Genomic DNA, 18,787 nt, shown 5'->3' on the forward strand with positions numbered 1-18,787 from the left:
AATAATAATAATAATAATAATAATAATAATAATAATAATAATAATAATAATAATAATAATAATAATAATAATAATAATAATAATAATAATAATGAAAATTGAATTGGATTGAAACGAAACAAATAATAATATTATAAATAATAATAATTAGTTTGGATAATTATATTGTTATAAATCAAATATCGGGTAATTGAATCTAAACTTTTTTTCTCGAACGCAGATTTTTTCGGGATTTCCATTGTATTTTTCAGCCATTTATTATTTTATGGCGGCACTTTCTCCAACAGCTGAGAGGGGCTCAGGATCCGTGAATGTCCCTGGGGAGGTGATAACGACACTCGTCGATTACACCAATACCACCCACTCACGGCGTAAAACCCCGGAAAAAAAAACCCCTCATCCCCTCTTAGCCCAGCAACTCACCGCCTTCGAACTACTGTTCAGTAATTTCTCCTTTTCCCTCGCCCTTTTTGTGACCCACTTTTTTTAGAGGGCGATATCCCGGGATTTTAATATAAAAATATGTATTAAATCCCAGGACCTCAAGAAATTTCGAGTCCATCACTTTCCAAAATTTTCCGACGACAATAAATTCGCAGTTTATTTAACAATTCAATTAATTAAAAACTCATTAGGATTGATGGGTAAAGGTATAAGAATTGCTTAAAATTTTGAATTGGCGATTGACTAAAATTTATTTCATTAATTCGTTTAAACAATATAATATTTATCCATAAAACCAACTACAAAATAATAATTTGCAACAGCTATTATTTCAACTAATCAACGCATTGAAATATTAATCAAAAATTAATTGCGATAAATATAACGAATCATAGAAAGGGTGATAAACTTTTGTTTTGACTGTACGTGGAGAAGATCCTTAAAATTCTGGATTGCCTCAATGAAATTGTCAGAAATAATGATTTTTTGTGATTGGAGAGGGGTTTTCTGGGATTGAGAAATTTTATTTCTGAGTTGAATACCTCTAATTCAAATGGACAATAAACCGAAAATGGAGAGGTGCCCTGGGATCGCTTCCCCGGGATATCACGTACCTTATCACGAGTAGGTAGGGTGGATGAAGGGAAGAGATAGTTTGTGCGTCGATACGTATGAAACCATCGAGCCATGATGGTTTTGGTGCACGTACAGAACCTTCGGGGTAAAAGGAACCTCAGCTTCACCTTGGGGTTGTGCTCCAGGCATCTGGCCTCTAAATTGTGCCCTCTCAACAGCTGGGGATGTTCTCTTTGATGATCGCATTGAACAAAATTGCGGCCAGGGTAATTGCAGCACATGGGATTTACAGGTTTTCAGTATTTGCACGTGGATGCAGCTATTTTGCGTCGATATATCGGTAACCAAATGGCAAAGCAACGCGATTCGATCCTTCCACTTTACTAAACACCGATTCACCCGAAACTATTGGGTTTACGAGGACATGTCAAAAGAACTTTTTTCTCGGGAATTTCATTTCCTACAAAAAAGTTATCTACGAGTTCGACCTCAAATCGATGGTTCTCGAGGTAAATCAATCGATTTACGACAATTTACCAGGCACTGATTTTTCTCGGTTTTTACTCTTTTCATTCGTCATAAAAAAATTGAAAATTACTTTAAAATTTCGGGAATTTCCGGGATTAATTGAATTTTTGAACGAATGAAGTTTGGGAGGGAATTGTTTTTATTATTCTTCAGAAAATATTATCAATTGCGAAGTTTTCGCGCAGCTCAACCGCAAAAATCCAGCGACAAGTGGCTAGTGGCTGTATTGTTACCGAGAAGTTTGCAAATAACAGGAGTTGAGATTGAATGCATCTAATTCCTGTAATAACACAGGGGGTGGAAAGTTTCGCATTGTGGGGTAGGAGCCATGTACCGACATGGGGGTGAATATAACCCCTCGGTGAGGGTCAAAATTACATGCCCTGTGGATCCATCCAATTGAAAAGTTTGAGGGTAATTTTATGTCCGATCGAGTCATAACGTCCCAACTTTCCTCTTAAAAATGTTAATTAATTTTTTTAAACCGGAGATTCTGAGTAAAAAAATTCAATAACTCGATCTTTTTATTTTTCGCGCATTGAATTTTTTTTTCCGATTCTCAGGTTTACGTATGAATAAAAGATGATACAAATGCACCGGAAGTTACTTGTCAGTTGATAAATAGTCATGAATACATACTATTGTCAGATTTATTTTGTTCCACTTCTTTACGGGAATTATATACAGAAAATTCGTCATCTGAATTCAGTCATTTCCACAATTGAATAAAAACTCCAATAAAACTTAAAAACTCGTGTCTCCAATAAATAAAACATTCCCCGAATAAAGAACTCAACGAGAAAATAATTGAATAAAAATTTTCCGACACAAAAATAATCGCCGACAACAATAAAATAATACACAATAAAAAATAGATATAAATATATTCCAGAGAGTGTAAAAATATTAATTAAACAAATCTGAAAAGACTCACCTTTTTTGTAAGCAACAGTCTCTGATCTCGATGATCGGAAATCCGTCACAAGTGTCTCATCAACGCGAGCAATAAATCGGTAATGAGAGAAAAAAAATGTGGAGATCTTCACCGGAATGTAATGTCGCTCTCCACAAATCGAATTAATCCCCGAGAATTGTTTACACCGGCGACGAATCGTTGGTTAATGCACGCCAGTCCAACGCGTACCGACACTGGGGGTTAAATGGGCAATTGAAGGGTGTACAATCGAGGGTGGGGGGAGGTAAATTAAAGAAAAAAGCCCGCGCAATGCAAAGAGACAGACGAGCTAGCTCTGTCCGGTCCGATGTAGTACCACCGGGATATAATAGTATCCCACTACTACTGGCATCTACTACTGAAATTGCGCAGGCGTACCTCCCACCCACCCACTCAATTTTCCATCTCTGGTATTTTCCATTTTCCTTTTCTAACCGAGGGCTGTCTTACCTCTCGGGTACTGCTACTACTCAACCCTCGAGCTTTATCTATTTTATCTTCTTTCACTGAAATAAATATTACGTCTGTCAAATTTATTTGAACCTAAATTTAAACGTCAGACGACATTTGGAAAATTGAATTGAAAAAATTATTTCGAATTTTTAAAATCGAATTTTTTAAATCGAATTTTCACTCGAATTCTTTCATAAAAATTGAAATTCTTGAAATATTTGTCGGATCAAAATTTAAGGATAAGATTATTCTAGAATTTTTTATTTTAAAGGAAAAGTAATTTTCAAATTACTTTCTAGTAATTACTAATTAGAAATAATTGATAGTCGGAAATGACAACAAAAATGAGAGATAATTAGAGATCGCACGAGTAATTGAAAAATTATTGACATGATTCGTTTTTTTTTAATAAAAAAATGACGTGAGTTCATCGCATTTTAAGAGTGAATAAAAATTAGCAGTAATTTTTCAATGTACATAACAATTATCGAGTTACGATACTGTGAATTACTCGTTCAATGACACGTCTGATTTTTACTCCCCCGTGGATTATTTACAAATTTCATTGACAGTCGTAATTCAGTAATTTTTTATTTTGCGACGTACGGTTTTTTTACTTTCTTGGATTTTATCGTAACACCTGTCTGATAAACCGCGACAAATCGCTCAGGGGTCCGATTCAGAGAAAAATAATGATCGCGATCGTTATAAAATAATAGACCCGACGAATAATTAAATTACAGATAATTGGACCGGAAATTATTCTGAGATGTCCAACGCACCGTGAACAACTCTGAATTGCAAAAAAAAAAAAAATGGGAAAAAGGTCCGGACATTCCTCGAGGCTTCAGTAATATTTTCACAAAGTCTCTGAATAAAAATTAAATTCCCATAAAATTCTTCAAAAGTATTTTTTAAAAAACGCATCCAACTCATTAAAACGTCCGCAATTTACCCTTTACCGCGTAATTTCTAATTTCTACAAAAAATGATCAAAACCAGAGTTGTCGTTTAAATTTTTCCTTTTTTCAACATTAATGTATGCAAATGGAACCCGCGGGTCGTTGGCGACAAAAATTCCGCGTCGAGGAAATTAACGATCGCAGAAAAAAAAAATGAAAAAAAATGTGTATAATATCCTCAAATGACGAAAAAACCCCGGGTCTTCATAATCCCCCGAATAAATACATCGGCTTTAAGTCATGGAAGTAAAATCCCTCTTTCTCGCTTACCTCTTCCCTCAGCAGAAGTGGAGAGGTAGTACGGATAAGAAACAGAGTACCATGGACTATTATTAAAGAAATAAATTCAGGAGGCGGGTAAATATAAAATTCCCGGAGCATATTTCTGGTTTTAATGAGAGTGAAGGCTTTAAAGCGAGATAGTGGAGTCTATAGTTCTTCGGAACAATGCTATCTTGAGAATGTTCCACGAGAATTTCTTTGTTCGAGGTGAAGTCAAAAATTTATAGCAAAAATTAATGAAATAAAATAGTAACCGACCCTCAAAGCGAAAAAAATTTCCATTTTCCATTTCCTCCTCAAAATTTTCATTTCAACGATTCCCCAATAATTTCAATTATTCCATAACAATAATAACAATTTATTTAATGATTTAATCATTGTAATAATTAAATAAATTAATTGGAAGACTAGAATGAAATGAAAGAAATGAAATAAAATGGGGAGCAGTGAAATGACAAAGGGGTTGAGACAAAGATAAATAAGAAGTCATTGAGAAAAAATAAAAGTTGATGGGAGGGAGGTAGGGGGAGGGATCATGAGCTCATTGCAATTGTCTTTAATGACGACAAATCCCTCCCCAGAAGACCCTCATCTTCACGGATCTGTACGCAGCTGGGGCGTACGTCTGAATGGCACAATAACGAATGTCTTTCATCCCCTTTGTCCTCACCACTTGAATATTAAATACGAGAGGCATTTAAAGGGCTCGGTTTTTCAACCCTCCCAGTGCCAGTGAAAATAGAGATGAAAGAATGTCGAGGAACTGATACCTGTTGCGGGGCTGACGCTCAACGGTACTTACTACTCACCCACGGATTTGACCCACTGACTTTTCATTTAACCCTCAGGCAATATTTTTTCAATGCAAATCGATCAAGTATTGTTTATTGTCTCTAATCCCTGCAAGTCTACAATGAAATTCGTTAATTATGAATTAATTATTTAAATTATGCGACTTTGAGAACTAGAAAGTTTTTCTTTTCTGGATTCAGTTTAATATCTTTTCATTTTTGGTCCTGAATGGAAGCTTTGTAATCGATCAAATTCAAGTTTCATATTTTTTCCACCCAAGGATTTCGAAAATGTAGTTTTGAATCTTTTTTTTTCAAACGTAGGCCTCATTGGGCCCTATTTATCACTATCAACGAAAATCGATTTCATTCATCCATTTTTTATTTTGGATTTTTTCGGAAATTCATTTTTTTCACAACTGAAAAAAAAAATCATCCCAATCAATAATAACTTTTTTAGTTTCCATGACATTTCATTATTTTGAAAACCATTAACTTGAATTTCGGGTCATAAAAGTACATTGTCATCAAATCATTCAATTGAATGAAATAAAAATGAAAGCTCATTCACAAAAGGGGAAGATAATCCGGAAAATAACCCTTCGAAAACATATTGCTAATTTATTAACAAAAACAACTATACCCTATGCGACATAATAGCAATTCCCCAATTGTTTATTATTCAATTGAAGTTTCGTTTTTTTTTTAATGCTGTAAAAATGATTACGTACATACCGGAAAGTACGAAATTGGTAAATTTTTTCCGAGAAAGAAAATGTTCTAGAGTGTTTTAACAAGAGTCGTGTTGCCAGCACCGAGTGTTGAGTACACTCCCTCGTATTTTTCCATCGTCTGGAGTTTCATGACTATGAAGGAATAAACTACTTTTTAATTGCCGAGTGGTTACTATTTTTTTCCATTAACCCCGAGGAAATTGGAGAAATCCGTGGGATAGCCGGTGTCGCTCGTAAATACAGGTTACACCCGTCACCGCGTACGTGATTGCAATTACTGGTGATGTAATTAGTAGTTTGAAGATAAAGTGTGTAATCCACGGTTGATCGAGTCGTCCTGGATGACTGGAGGAAGCAATTTTTCGGAGAAGAAATTATTGGAAAAAAAAACCATGGAGAAGAGGTGACAAACATCAGCTGCTGACGACGTATACCACGGGGGTGTGTCGGCCAGTCGTAAAATGCCAACTGTGTGGTTTTGCATTTCTGCGGAGGACACGGGAGACCAGGGGATTATTATCGTGTCGACGAGAATAACCTGCCACATTCGCCGGGATTGACCTAGCCTCGGAGAGGACCGAGGGGTTCCAGGGAACCAGGGGAATCCCAGAGTGCAGAAGCTTCTCTATCAGTGATATGCATTTTGGTTGATACATTTTACCACTGCCTGAGGGTAAAGCGATATGGGCCGAGGTATATCATGTCGCTGGATGTATTTAAAACGAGTTATTCCTGGGATCGATGGGCTTTTCAATTCATCCTATCAATTTTCTACCTTTTACTTTTGTTCTCACCTGATGGAACGTGAGTGCTACCTTTTAGGGACTCATCAAACTACCCGGTTCTGATGTTCACCATCAAATAATCAATTTTCGTAGTAATATTGTTATTACTATATTATAATCGTGAAAAAAATTGCTAGGAATCTCGATTTTCTGTTATTTTTGCGCGAATCGCCCGCAGCACGCCGATTATTTATATTCCCGGGTAAACAAAAAATTGGGAACCAAAATATTTGGATTTTTGGGAAATGTTTTGGAACATTTTTCGAAAATTTGTTTCGGAAATTTTTTTTTATCATTTTCTAGAAATTTTTGCGAATATAATTTTTTTTTATTATACTGTTGTTTTCTTCCTTTTTTAATTTTTCAATATTCTCAAAAAAAACGCTATCTGAATGATAAAAAAAGTTTTCCTATTTAAATTTTTGAAAAATTTTTCAAAACCTTTCCCAAAAATAAAATTGTTTTGTTTTCCGATTTTTTTTGTTTCATAAAACAAAAATTCTGAAAAATTTTCCAGAAATTTTTTGAAAATTTGGAAAAAATATTCCGATTAGAATTTTTTTTACCCGGGTTATTAGTCTATCCTTTTGATTTCTCTCTTCAATTCCGTTTATTCTTGATAAAAATTGATATTTTAGGATTTATCGGGGATTTTAAATGGATTTTTGGGAGGGAATTCTCATTTTTACCTGCAGCTCACGCCCAGTGGTTTCATTTGTTCGAAATTAGTATGCATGACGAAACTCGAGAGTGTCAGTTCTCGTTTGTTACTTGTGAAGAGAGGAATGGGAAACTGGTATTTTGTGTGAAGGTTCTGGATTCGAGAATGTCGAGGGTCTCCTGGGGTACGTCTGATTCGATCTGGAGTCCTTTCCCTGAAACTACTCTACATCAAATGTCATGTACCGCGGATAAACCATCGGTATTTCAACTAATTGCCGGTGTTACAGATAGAATGGACAATTAGGGGATTTAATTACATTCATGCAGGACCAAGTTTTAACGAATGAAATAATTAGGGATCAAAGCCAGTCTTAATTCTGTATGAATTCTATGGGACGGGGCACCTGAAATTCAATGATATCCCGTGATTAACTGAATTCATCAGGCATCGGGTCATTGTTCACCTCCTTGTCCGAATAAACATACCAGATCGATCAATACAACAATAACAATTCAACTGCGTCACTGAATTGATTACATTGGGGAGCAGAAAAATCACCGGATTATTCGGAAAAATTGGAGGCTCGGGTAAAAAAAAAATTGTAATCGGAATATTTTTTCCAAATTTTCAGAAAATTTGTGGAAAATTTTTCAAAAATTGAAATAGGAAATTTTTTTTTATCATTTAGAAAAAATTATATTCGCAAGAATTTCCAGAAATTTCTAGAAAAATTTTCCGAAACAAATTTTTGAAAAAATTTTCAAAACATTTCTCAAAAAATAATTTTCTGAAAAGTTTTCCACAATTTTTTTGAAAATTCGAAAAAAATGTTCCGATTACAATTTTTTTTTACCCAGGGAAATTTCTCTTTTCACCTTTTTTTCATTAATCGCCGGGATAAAAACAATATAAATAATTTTCCCGCACTGTAATTTTGTTTTAAATTTTTTATCATCAATCGGAAACCGTCGGAATTAAAAAATATTGATAAAACGATGGAAATGGGATTTATGTAGAGCATTTAGTTTTGGAAAAGTGATATTTGATTTTTTATTGTTTTATTTATGGAAAAATATTATTTTTCACTTCAGTATTATCTCCAGTGTTTGTTATCAATTTTTATCTGAGAAGTGATGGGGATTTTCCAGGATGGAGATGATGGTACATTGCCTGACAAATATGCAATTCCCATGCCAGTTTTTCCCGCCTCGATAATCCATTTCACGTCATTGTAGGGTACTGCCAGCTCATGGAAAACTTTTATGACCTACAACTCGTCATCTAATTACGCGAAAGAGTTGTTTCTGAGAGTCGAGGAAAAGGCTGGAATTCAATTAATCGTATTGGAAGTTCAAGGGTTTTTAATTGTTCAACGTAATGAGATTGAGGAAAAGTTTATTACACGAGTACTCGAGAAAATGATTGCAAAAGTTGATGGAAAATATTCCAACTATTTCTTGTACCCACAACAAAAAAATTCCTGAATCGATAATTGTTTGCATTTTTGCAAAAAAAATCCATTAACCACTCGGGTAAAAAAAAATTGTAATCAGAATTTTTTCTCCAATTTTTCAAAAAATTTCTGGAAAACTTTTCAGAATTTTTTTTTTGCAACCAAAAAACAATCGGGAAGCAAAACAACTGTATGTTTGAGAAATTTATTCTGAAAAGTTTTCCAGAAATTTTTTAAAAATGTTGAAAAAAAATTTCGATTACAATTTTTTTTTACCGACCAGTCTGCACTCAACGGTTAAAAAAAAATCCGCCCTTGACAATTATTCAAACATTATTAAATACTCTGAGCGATATAACGACTGGTATTTGTGATGTTTAATTGGAAATAAACAATAGAGATATTCGGGTGAAAAAAAAAAAATGGGACAGCAAAGGGTGAGTTGTGCTGACTCATGACGATATCCGAAGAATAGAGCGTTATTTTCATTTTCACCGGCTCTAAAGCAACAATAGGGGATGAAAAATAGGGGTGAGGAATGAGAGAAACATGGAATATACGAATTAACAGTTGGTATCAAAGCTCGAGGTAGAAAGTGGTATTATTCCTCAGTGTACGAAGCAGTAGGTTTTCCAGGAGAATGTCTTCTTTGTTCTCGATTCTCAGACGAAATATTCTCATCCCCTGGGCGAACCCCAAGGGCAACACCAGCCAATTAACTGCCTGTAGAGGAGTTGAATGTATACATTCGAGGGGAAATACCTGTTTCGTTATTTGCCATGGATTCACCCGACATTCTGATACTTGTTGCGAAATAGATTTATTCCCTCTTGACAATTGAAATAGTCATATCACGACAATTCCTCGCGACTTTATTTCGTCTCCTCCTGAAGTTCCGATTATTTTCAATAGTAATTATCATTTCTTACTCATCATCCAACACTAATCATTAACAATTGACATAATTAATTAAGCCAGAGAATGTCTGACGATTTTTTAATGATAAAAAAAGGGATTAGTTCTCGGTAAATAATTTCCGCGGTTTCAATTCGATGATAAATAATTGGAAAACGTTCAAATAGTTTATTTACTGTGAAATTCAGAGGTAAATGTGAAACTCCTTCATAAATATTTATTATCCCACACGTTGGAAGTGCCCGGGCAAAGAGATAAACGGAATATTTTACCTCTGATATTTAAGGACGACAATGCGGTGGTGTCGTTATTGTGGCATGTGATCACCGAGAGATACCAGGAGAGTGCAATAAAGTCGGTACCTAGCAAACTTTGAGGAGTACTCGGTTTAGCTCCAGAGGTATTCTCAGTCATCCCGTCGTGAACCAGAATAATATACCACCCAGAACCACTATGTGACAGTTATTACTTATAAAATATTCTCCCAGAAATTCAGGGAAAATAAATTGAAGGACTGGATATCACCGATTTCAATTTTTCATACAAAAAATTGAATCAAGAATTCAATTCAATTATTTATCCACTTGTTTATTCAAGTTTCAATATATTGATAATTTATCAGCAAAGACGACTACATGATATGCGATATAACAGCAATTTCCCATTTGTTCTTCATTGTAATGATTGAATTTCAAATGATGATGAAAAGGAAAAATAAATGGAGGAAGAAATGATGTTCTATATATTTTTCAATGAGGAAACGTTTGGGGATGACGACCGAAATCCTTTGAAGGTGCATCCCACATTTATAATCCGTCTTCAGGCTCTCGTACTTTGAGAGATGAACGCAGCCCACGAGTTCCTCCAGTTCCCGAGCTTTAATCCTGGGATCAAGGGCAAGTGGCAGTCTTTCTCACCTAGATTGCTCTATTCTTCGGAGATGACGAGGGTTAGGGGACAGACTCGACACTTTTCCTCAATTCAACTTGTATTTTAAACGGTGGACCGGATTTTATCGTCTTGATATCTTCAGTTTCTTCACGTCAATGTTCCCCGGTCCTCAGACCCCTGAGCACTGGATTGCGGACGAGAGGATGAGGTGCTAATTACTTCCGTCAATTGCATCGCAGCAGCCAAACGACGAGCCTGAGACCCAAATAAACAATCATTTTCCATCATCAATATCGAATGAATGAAAGCATAAACTTTCGGGTGAGGAAAATTAATTGATTGAATGGAAACTAAAGGAATAATTAAATTCTCCAATAGATATTTGTAATAGAAATAATTTATAAAACCCTCGATAAAATTTGTCCTCTGGAGAGAATTTCGATATCGAAATTGATGAATTTCTGGTGTGATACATTCACGTGGAGTTTATGAATTTCTCGAACGTGCAATTATCCTCCTAAAAAGCTCATCAATCTCCAAGACGGTTCACCTAAAAATCGGGGGAATAATTTCCTCGGTAACACGAGCCACAGAAAGTTCAACACACTGAGAAACATGAAACTGGTGTTACGGGTTATCAACCGGATCTGGTTATACACCAGGGTGATGATTTACACCCGTCGTGCACCCCTGATTGGATGACCAGAGTTAAACAGACGTCAATTGCGTCATAAAGCCCTCAAGTTTTATCTGCATCGTGAAATTTTCTCTCCCCCTCTCCACCCGAGAGATTAAATCCTCCGTGAATGTAGGACAGGCAAATAAAAATTCCGGGGAGCAACAAAAAATTCCTCCAAATTAATTTCACCAATCAACCTTCAATGAATAATTAACGATCACCAATTTCCCTAAAGTAATCACTAAATTCCTGGAGATAATCTCCCGGAATTGTCTAGATACTGAGAATTTTTTACGTATAGATTTTTTTTTGTGGGGAGAATTGAAATTTGGAAGTGGATCGAAATTTTTAGGCGCGTTTTCAGCAATTTATAGTGATGCTGACCTTCGCCCTGTCTCTTCGGACTGTGTAGATCACCCAGAGGAGGTAACACGTCATGAAAATCGCTGGGATGCATATGCCAGCTGCTGCTGAGGCACCTTTCAGCAGCACGTGGTGGGTCACCAGCAACGTGACAGCCAGGGCTGCACCACCGGCTAGATATCGTCCTGTCCGTCGGCGTTCCTCCTGCAATGCGCAAGATATTTCAAGGGTTTTCCCCACGTGTCCACAATTTTTTATTTCCACTCGTATAATCGATTTACCCCACAACACTCACCGAGAAATTCTCACCGATAACTCTCTGAGCCTCACAAATTATAATCAACATAAATTTATCTGGAGTACATCGAGTGCTCTTGCATTTCGATTATTCTTAACCCGAAAAAATAATTAAAAGTCTAAAAATGTAATCAGCAATTAACAATTTCAATTGATTCAATGATAATTTTCTTAAAAAAAAGAAATGTCATTGAAATAATTGTCATGGAGTGATAAAAATTATTGGAGGAATTATCAAGATTAATGAGATGGTTAATGAATAATTAGATATTAAATTGAATTAAAATGCTCGATTGGTAGAATTCGGAGGATCTAGTTCGCGAATAAAAAATTCTCGTGATGAACTCGTTTGATAATTCCCCCGCGTAATTGATTGATAAATTATGCAGTCCACGAATGTGGGATGCCTTGAGAGGCGGAGGACTCTGATATACCGAGAACAAATTGATTTATCATATAATAATGGATAATCAACGTATAAATCCACTGGGGGATGGCTAACGGATTAATTAAATCGTGCGGTACGTGAAATGCCTCCACCGCAAAATCCTCGATTTTGGGGGGTGGAAATGAGGTGGAATAAATTTCTAAATTAGCATACATTTCGGAATTGCGATCATCCAGTGGTTACCACGGACATGAAATCGTATTACTCGGAGTTAATGAATTTTTCTCGACAAAACGCGCAAGATATTTCGTGGAATTATTTACCGAGGGTGTCAGTGGTTGCAATGTATCTCTCGATGCATTAACAGGTACTGGCATAATTGCTCAACATCGAGCACTTCGATCTCAATTGCCGAAGACAAAAAAAAAAAGAAAAAAATCCACGTGGATTGGTCCTTTGGACCCTCCGATTTTCCCTTTTCCCTTTTTTCTCCCTCAAACCATCAATCGCACTCGCGTTGAATTGATGGATCTTCACTTCCGGCACGCACCACGACAGATTCCATCAGTTCCACAATCTCCACTTCGATTTATTCCTCTTTTTTTTGTTAACAATTCATCCCTTTTCACCACCAAGTGATGCTCCACTGGACGCAATCAATTCCACCCGATCAATCTCTGACGATTTTTTGGTATGCACTGAGTCTCAAACGCATTCGTGAACTCCAGAGACGCTGCATCCGTGAATTTATCGTCTGCCAGATCGTAGAGTTTTGAAATAATAAACCAAATGGAAAACACGTGGTGACCTCCAGGTGATTTGCGACTGCTGGAGTGAATGATCATACTTTTTTTTCTCATCTAATCCAATGTGAACTGCTCTATAAAAAAAAATGGAAAATGGAATGGAAAATTTTCTCGGAAAATATCTTTACGTATTTCATCCATCCGCAACGCAAATGGACGGACTGATCTCTGAATCTGATTTCTGATGGAGAGAGAGAGAGAGAGAGAGAGAGAGGAAAAAAAAACAAGATATGCAGAGAAGATTTGTTTTATCGTAGAGTGCAGCATCCAAATGGGCTTTCTCATGCTCTCGATCCGTTATCGGGACTTTCAATAATATATTCTGGAGATTTGGTACCTCGGATGTACACGGGACGAGGAAAAATGGAATTTTCAAGGGATCTTAATGCCGTTTGGGTATTTATTATCGCATTCAGTTGCGCATTTCCAGAACTTTCATTTCCGGTTTCATCCGGAGGTGTTCCGGCTTCTATTTGTGAAACAACAGATGGCCCGGGGTATTATATAGACACGGGGATCCTTGAGGTCGATTTGCGGTTGTTATCCACATTCCTGACATTATCGAGGTCGAATCCCCATTGGTGATTCACTCGAGGGCCAATCAATTATTCAGATCTCGAGAATTCATGAATTAAATAATTCGATAAAACCATAGATTCATCAATGATATCTCTTTATTTTCAATCTCGTTTTAATTACAACTCCAATCTATCTCTCTTAATTATCAATTCGCGAGTTCTACGGATTATCTTATTATTTCAAGGATCAGATCTACTTGAGATTCATCAAAATGAGTTGAGTGATTATTGTTTCATTTCCTGGTGTCAGTCCTGCACATTTCCAGGAATGGGCATTCGTCATCGTTATCTGGATATTTATCTTTCATCGTTGATAACGGACAGGGCAGACCCTCTGGGCATCCAGGGAGATTGATTACGCGTTCTTGATGCATCACGAGAATATTTCTTCCAGTATTTTTACAGCTGAAATAATTGCAATTGAAAATCAAGATGAAATATTCGATAAAATTCAGTGGGAAGAGTAAAAATTCATTCTCATTATGTTTACTCGAAGGAAATAAATGCTACGTTTGTAGCGAAAGAGTCGATGAAGGAAGTCCTCCACAATCTGTCGTCAGAGGGGAATTGATGGTGTCTCATCGGTTCGTTATCCTTTGATACCTCGAGCAATGAGAGGATCTTCAAGAGTGTTCCTGAGTGGCTGAAGTAAGCAGTTGTTGTCGCATCGCTATCGAGACTGTCACATAAAAATTTGACAATTATTTTCATTTTCCATTCGATCTTCGAGGAATTTATTTGGATTGGCTTCAATTACTCGAAAAATTCGAACATATCCTTGAGAGCAGTGCAGGCGTGCTGAGCTGTGAGAGGAAATCCATATCCATCGATCCAGAAGTATTTTAAATCCTTCGCGAATTCCACTATCTGAAACAGATTGAGGTGAAATAATTCTCAAGGGCAATTCTCGATGGAAAATTTTTGAAATTCACTTGGAATTCTTCTGGCGTCAGTAGATCACACCAGGGAGAGTTGTTATTGTGATTCCAGGCAGTCTCGAAGGCACAGATTTCCGCCATCAGTTTTACATCATCTGTAATAACAAATGATTGGTTGAAGACACAATTACGGAGATAATTCCTCGAATAATTACCGAAGGAGATATTTTTTCCCACACGATTGGACACGTCCTCCACCATTTTCTTGGCAACATCTGACTTTTTGAATTTAGCCTGCTCCTCATAAGCCTCAGGATTTCGTTTCACCTGTTGTTGCCACTTACCACAGGCTTTGTAGAACTGAAAAATATTCTCATTCACTTCGTGGATATTCGTTAAAAAATATTAGAATGTCGCAAAATCTTTGAATTACACGTAATATTGGATCACTCTCCTCTGATGGTGGATACCAGACGTGTTTGCTCCCCTTTTTTCCAAATAATCCAATGGCAAAGTACCTCGCACTCTCCTCCGTCCTCTGCTTCTGCGTAAATTTGAACTGCAAAGCGATAAAAAAAAAATCACAACTCACAGAAAATTCAGTGGAAGTTATTTTTTACGATTGGCAACGGACTTTGTACGTTTTATTATCGAACTTCTCTGGCATCAACGTGGGGAACCTCGCTTGAAATCTCTCCGCAAGCCCTATCAACTCGTCCTCTCCTTCTCCAGCAAGAATCATCTCATCCTCAGGCTTGAGTTTATGCTCCCAATCCCTCACCCTCTTCAATAAATCCACCGTAAGGTCACAAGGGCCAGAATCACATTTATTTATCACAGCCTCCCTAATCTTCTCTAATTCCCCCAAAGTACTCAGTACTTTTTTCCCTGGCTTTCTCGTTCCATGTCTTATCATCATCCAAATTTTCTTCGGCTCACAATCTTCAGGATTAAAAAAACACCAATAATAATCAATTAAGGATTATTAAAGACAAGTTTTTATTTCTCACCTTTGAATTTAATTTCCTCGTCGTTATAATTAGCGATATATCTGTAAGGAGTTATGGAAGATAATCTGCACTTGTAATCATCACTGAGTCTATCACATCTGAATTTTGTTGAATCAGCCGACAAAACCCCAGATATGATTAAAAAAATAGATAAGCAGCTCCGAAACATTATTGAGAATTATTACAACTGGTATCGGTTCTTGGGAGGAATAGAATGACTAGACCTTGGCGACATGCCACCAAGAGAATTTATGAGGACGCAATGCGTTCTATGAATCAAGACATTCTACCTGATAATTTCAAACACGTGTCTATAATACCGAGGGCTTGACAGCCAGCTGTTTCGTGGAGTGAAAAAAAAAAGCAAGTGAGTGTTGGTAAGAATGGAATTTTGGAGTGATCTCAACGGATACGGCAGTGTTAGCAAGACGCAAATGTACCGGCATGCTGCATCCTCCAGGGAGTCGTCAATAAACTGGAGATAAGTGGAATAAATTTTCTATTTGAGTTTTATCTAGTTATTCGAGGACTATGGAACTCGCCAGACACGTCTGGAGGTCCTCCACGTACGTCTACAAATCAGGACTTCATCCAGTGATCAGGCACAGGTACAGGCACCATTCATAACCTCAAAATAGCAAAAAAAGATTTTTTTTCCAATGTTTTCCTCGTTTTCCACTCCAAATTATCACATTAATTGCTGGAAAACGGTTTTTAACAATGGAAAAATCCTCCAAAATTGTTTTAAACTAATGATCATTCACGAATATTTATAAATGAAGGTTGAGGCATGACATTAATTTTTTCTAGCAGCAGTAAAGCATCAAATATAGCCCTCTCGTGCCTCCCGAAATATCAGGACACGTCGGGATCCTCGGGGGTGGCCTCCACGGAGGCAAAACCAAGTGACGAATTGATTTTGAATGCCCTGGGGGCCACAGACGAATTGTCCTGCTACATAGGACTTGCCCGAGAGTTCGCCTGCGACAGCAGTGTCGAACATCCTTACGTTGATAAATTAAAAAGAGTACAAATGATTCTTTTCGATTTGAATCACGCCATATCGAGGTCCAGGGACCAGAGGAGCAACCTCTTCGAGGACAGACACACTCGGGATCTGGAGGAGTGGATCACAGAGTATGCGAATCATCTGCCACCTCCTGAGGATTATATCATTCCAGTGAGTGATTTTTTAATCTCTCTTCGCCCCTGTCACCCAGAAATTAATTTATCTTTTTTATTTTAGGGAGGGGGAAAAGCCAGTGCATCTTTACACGTGGCGAGAGCAATTTGTCGACGAGCTGAACGCACTGTAGAAAAACTTGTGCACGATGGAACACTCGACGGGGAAGCGAAAAATTATTTGAATAGATTATCAGACTTTCTCTTGACTGTGTCTAGAATAGCTGCCAAGTGCGATCAACGGACGGAGAATATATACATCCCAAGGGCAGAAATTCCAGAGGATAAATAAATTATTAACTGAATAGTTTTAATAATAGAGGAACCGTCTTTCATAATATTGAGATCAAATTGTGAAGTCTGTGCAAATGAAGATTTCGTAGTCACAAACACAGATGTTTTCTCGTGGAAAATGTAATTTCCATCGATTTTCGGTAGTCATTTCCAAATTTCGTATGAACAATTAGTAATGGACGGCAATAATGTGACAGATCACTTGTTGAAATCAATGTTGTATAGAAATACTTTAGAAAACTTATGGAAACATACATTGAATAATTACTCACTTTACGATATCACTTCTACTGTATATATTATGATTTTTATGGAAACTTATTAAATTATGGGTAATTAAATCTTTACAAATAACAACACATTTATTTTATAACTTCCAGAAAAATCCAGTTTTTCAGGGGAGTCGCCATTGAGTTAAACCATTTAATAATCCATCCGCGGAACTTCTATTGTCTCTGGAAAACTACCGATTTGAGATCAAAACCTTGAAGGACTTTTTCATAGCTAATTAAATTCTCTTTAAAAAAGATCTCTCGATATTTTTTTCTCGACTCGCTAGTTTTCGAGATAAATCCATAATAAAAAAAAAACCTTAAATGTGATTTATTGAAGCTGAACGTTTTTCCCTCAGGAATTGAATTTGAAGGAAAAAATCGGAGGATTACTCCAGCAATTCCTCTCCCTCAGTAACTTCCTTGAGATTAACGAGCTCCAGGATACCAGTCCCTCTCGTTTCACTCCTGATGAGCTCATCGATTTTCCTGTAATTTCCAGGATCGATGAGGCACGTGAGATCGAGTGTTCCCTCGGCCCAATTTTCACTCTCGACGCTAGTGGTCATCTTGACGATTTTATCCCTGAGCTTTCTGGCCTCTTTCCCACTGATAACAACCCTGAGCCTCATCTGGGCCCTCTCCAGGGGCATCACGGACTTCAGCTGAGGAATGACCTCCAGGGCCTGTTGCTTGGCATTCCTGTGGGGTTTCACTGAAAAGTGCACGTCCTTCATCGCTTTTTCTATCATTGACACGGGGTAAGGCCTCTTTGAATCTGGATTCACACATTTATCAGCTACTGTTGTCGCTATGTCCTTGAACATCGAGTCCAGGGCGGAGTGTCTCTCCTTGTCCGATACCTGGAGCTCTCCCTTCGAGAGAATCTCCTTGCATATCTCTGTCTGGTTGTCTGTCCCGAAGGCCTTCAGCAAATCCTCTTTTTTAGACATTTGACCTTTTGAGACATTCGTGAAGACGGTGTGGGTCTGGAGAACCTCGTCGATGTCTTTTTCTCTGGAGATAGAAAATTCAGTAGCTACAGGGTATTTAGGAATTCAGAAAAACCATTTATTCTGTCATTAATCGACGGGTGGTGTCTATAATTAATTTTGAATACGTGATTTGGAGGTTAGAGTTGCGAGAATCCATGCAACACTGGTGACTCACAATTTATTCCTCCAGGACACGACTTTATTCCTGTAGCAGGCGATCTCGAACCTCTTCCCCTGTTTTTTCATCCTGACAACAGCCACATTTGTCAGCCTGATCTGATTAATCGGTGTGAATAACTTGGACATCTTCAATAATATTTTCGAAACAAAAAGTAAACACGGGTAAATCGCCAATACAGAGCCTCACGTGTCCCTCGAAAAAAATTCCCCAGAGAAAGCAATTCCACAATTTTCACAGTTAAATATTTTCGCATTTCCCCCTAAACTATCAAAAAACTCTTGAGATTAATGTTTTAATTGAGAACTCGTAATTATTTTGTGGTGTCACCGGTGGAATTGAGTGAATTACGAGGTGAAATTGAATTTCCCTCCAAGCTCGATGAAACTTCCCAGAAGTCACTAGGCGAATGTGCGCGCGCACCGTCCCTCGCC

The 18,787-nt window shown here is 37.2% G+C and overlaps 5 protein-coding genes across 7 annotated transcripts in view; 1 reads left to right on the forward strand and 4 right to left on the reverse strand.

The window, feature by feature from the left end:
- LOC105262998 (ras-related protein Rap-1) overlaps positions 1-2,810 on the reverse strand; it is a 12,835-nt gene extending 10,025 nt beyond the window's left edge. The window contains exon 1 of the mRNA XM_011298939.1: positions 2,483-2,810. The gene's annotated coding sequence lies outside the window, so the exon portion shown is untranslated. The remainder of the gene's footprint in view (positions 1-2,482) is intronic.
- Positions 2,811-10,185: 7,375 nt separating this feature from the next.
- Positions 10,186-12,906, reverse strand: LOC105262999 (uncharacterized). 3 transcript variants are annotated; one of them, XM_011298941.1, is made up of 4 exons: positions 12,484-12,906; positions 11,771-11,865; positions 11,497-11,679; positions 10,186-10,688 (listed from the first exon to the last, which is right to left on the reverse strand). In XM_011298941.1, exons 2-4 carry the CDS (start codon positions 11,819-11,821, stop codon positions 10,581-10,583), a joined length of 342 nt encoding a protein of 113 aa, XP_011297243.1. In that variant the 5' UTR covers positions 11,822-11,865; positions 12,484-12,906; the 3' UTR covers positions 10,186-10,580. The 3 variants fall into 3 exon arrangements, with proteins under 3 accessions (XP_011297243.1, XP_011297244.1, XP_011297242.1); XM_011298942.1 differs by having other exon boundaries at positions 11,771-11,891; XM_011298940.1 differs by lacking the exon at positions 11,771-11,865.
- Positions 12,907-13,622: 716 nt separating this feature from the next.
- LOC105263001 (Multiple inositol polyphosphate phosphatase 2) lies at positions 13,623-15,759 on the reverse strand. The gene is made up of 8 exons (XM_011298943.1): positions 15,433-15,759; positions 15,057-15,364; positions 14,856-14,981; positions 14,638-14,782; positions 14,477-14,577; positions 14,302-14,411; positions 14,035-14,223; positions 13,623-13,949 (listed from the first exon to the last, which is right to left on the reverse strand). Exons 1-8 carry the CDS (start codon positions 15,599-15,601, stop codon positions 13,778-13,780), a joined length of 1,320 nt encoding a protein of 439 aa, XP_011297245.1. The 5' UTR covers positions 15,602-15,759; the 3' UTR covers positions 13,623-13,777.
- Positions 15,760-15,845: 86 nt separating this feature from the next.
- LOC105263003 (cob(I)yrinic acid a,c-diamide adenosyltransferase, mitochondrial-like) lies at positions 15,846-17,265 on the forward strand. The gene is made up of 3 exons (XM_011298946.1): positions 15,846-16,040; positions 16,243-16,612; positions 16,679-17,265. Exons 1-3 carry the CDS (start codon positions 15,964-15,966, stop codon positions 16,904-16,906), a joined length of 675 nt encoding a protein of 224 aa, XP_011297248.1. The 5' UTR covers positions 15,846-15,963; the 3' UTR covers positions 16,907-17,265.
- Sbds (SBDS ribosome maturation factor) lies at positions 17,190-18,729 on the reverse strand. The gene is made up of 2 exons (XM_011298944.1): positions 18,351-18,729; positions 17,190-18,197 (listed from the first exon to the last, which is right to left on the reverse strand). The coding sequence occupies exons 1-2, from the start codon at positions 18,479-18,481 to the stop codon at positions 17,570-17,572; spliced, it is 759 nt and encodes a 252-aa protein (XP_011297246.1). The 5' UTR covers positions 18,482-18,729; the 3' UTR covers positions 17,190-17,569.
- Positions 18,730-18,787: the final 58 nt, after the last annotated feature.

Source organism: Fopius arisanus, unplaced genomic scaffold (assembly GCF_000806365.1).
Source record: "Fopius arisanus strain USDA-PBARC FA_bdor unplaced genomic scaffold, ASM80636v1 scaffold00012, whole genome shotgun sequence".
Classification (NCBI taxonomy): domain Eukaryota; kingdom Metazoa; phylum Arthropoda; class Insecta; order Hymenoptera; family Braconidae; genus Fopius; species Fopius arisanus.

Coding starts and splice junctions, on each gene's coding strand:
- LOC105262999 (XM_011298940.1), bottom strand. CDS start 12,537: ATGCCAGTACCTGTTAATGCATCGAGAGATACATTGCAACCACTGACA. Junction 11,680..12,483: donor TGCAACCACTGACACCCTCG/GTAAATAATTCC, acceptor TGCGCATTGCAG/GAGGAACGCCGACGGACAGG. Junction 10,689..11,496: donor TCCGAAGAGACAGGGCGAAG/GTCAGCATCACT, acceptor TTTGGGTCTCAG/GCTCGTCGTTTGGCTGCTGC.
- LOC105263001 (XM_011298943.1), bottom strand. CDS start 15,601: ATGTTTCGGAGCTGCTTATCTATTTTTTTAATCATATCTGGGGTTTTG. Junction 14,578..14,637: donor GGGAAAAAATATCTCCTTCG/GTAATTATTCGA, acceptor TTGTTATTACAG/ATGATGTAAAACTGATGGCG. Junction 14,224..14,301: donor GATATGTTCGAATTTTTCGA/GTAATTGAAGCC, acceptor TTTATGTGACAG/TCTCGATAGCGATGCGACAA.
- LOC105263003 (XM_011298946.1), top strand. CDS start 15,964: ATGGAACTCGCCAGACACGTCTGGAGGTCCTCCACGTACGTCTACAAA. Junction 16,041..16,242: donor CATCCAGTGATCAGGCACAG/GTACAGGCACCA, acceptor AATTTTTTCTAG/CAGCAGTAAAGCATCAAATA. Junction 16,613..16,678: donor CTGAGGATTATATCATTCCA/GTGAGTGATTTT, acceptor TTTTTATTTTAG/GGAGGGGGAAAAGCCAGTGC.
- Sbds (XM_011298944.1), bottom strand. CDS start 18,481: ATGTCCAAGTTATTCACACCGATTAATCAGATCAGGCTGACAAATGTG. Junction 18,198..18,350: donor GTGTCCTGGAGGAATAAATT/GTGAGTCACCAG, acceptor TTCTATCTCCAG/AGAAAAAGACATCGACGAGG.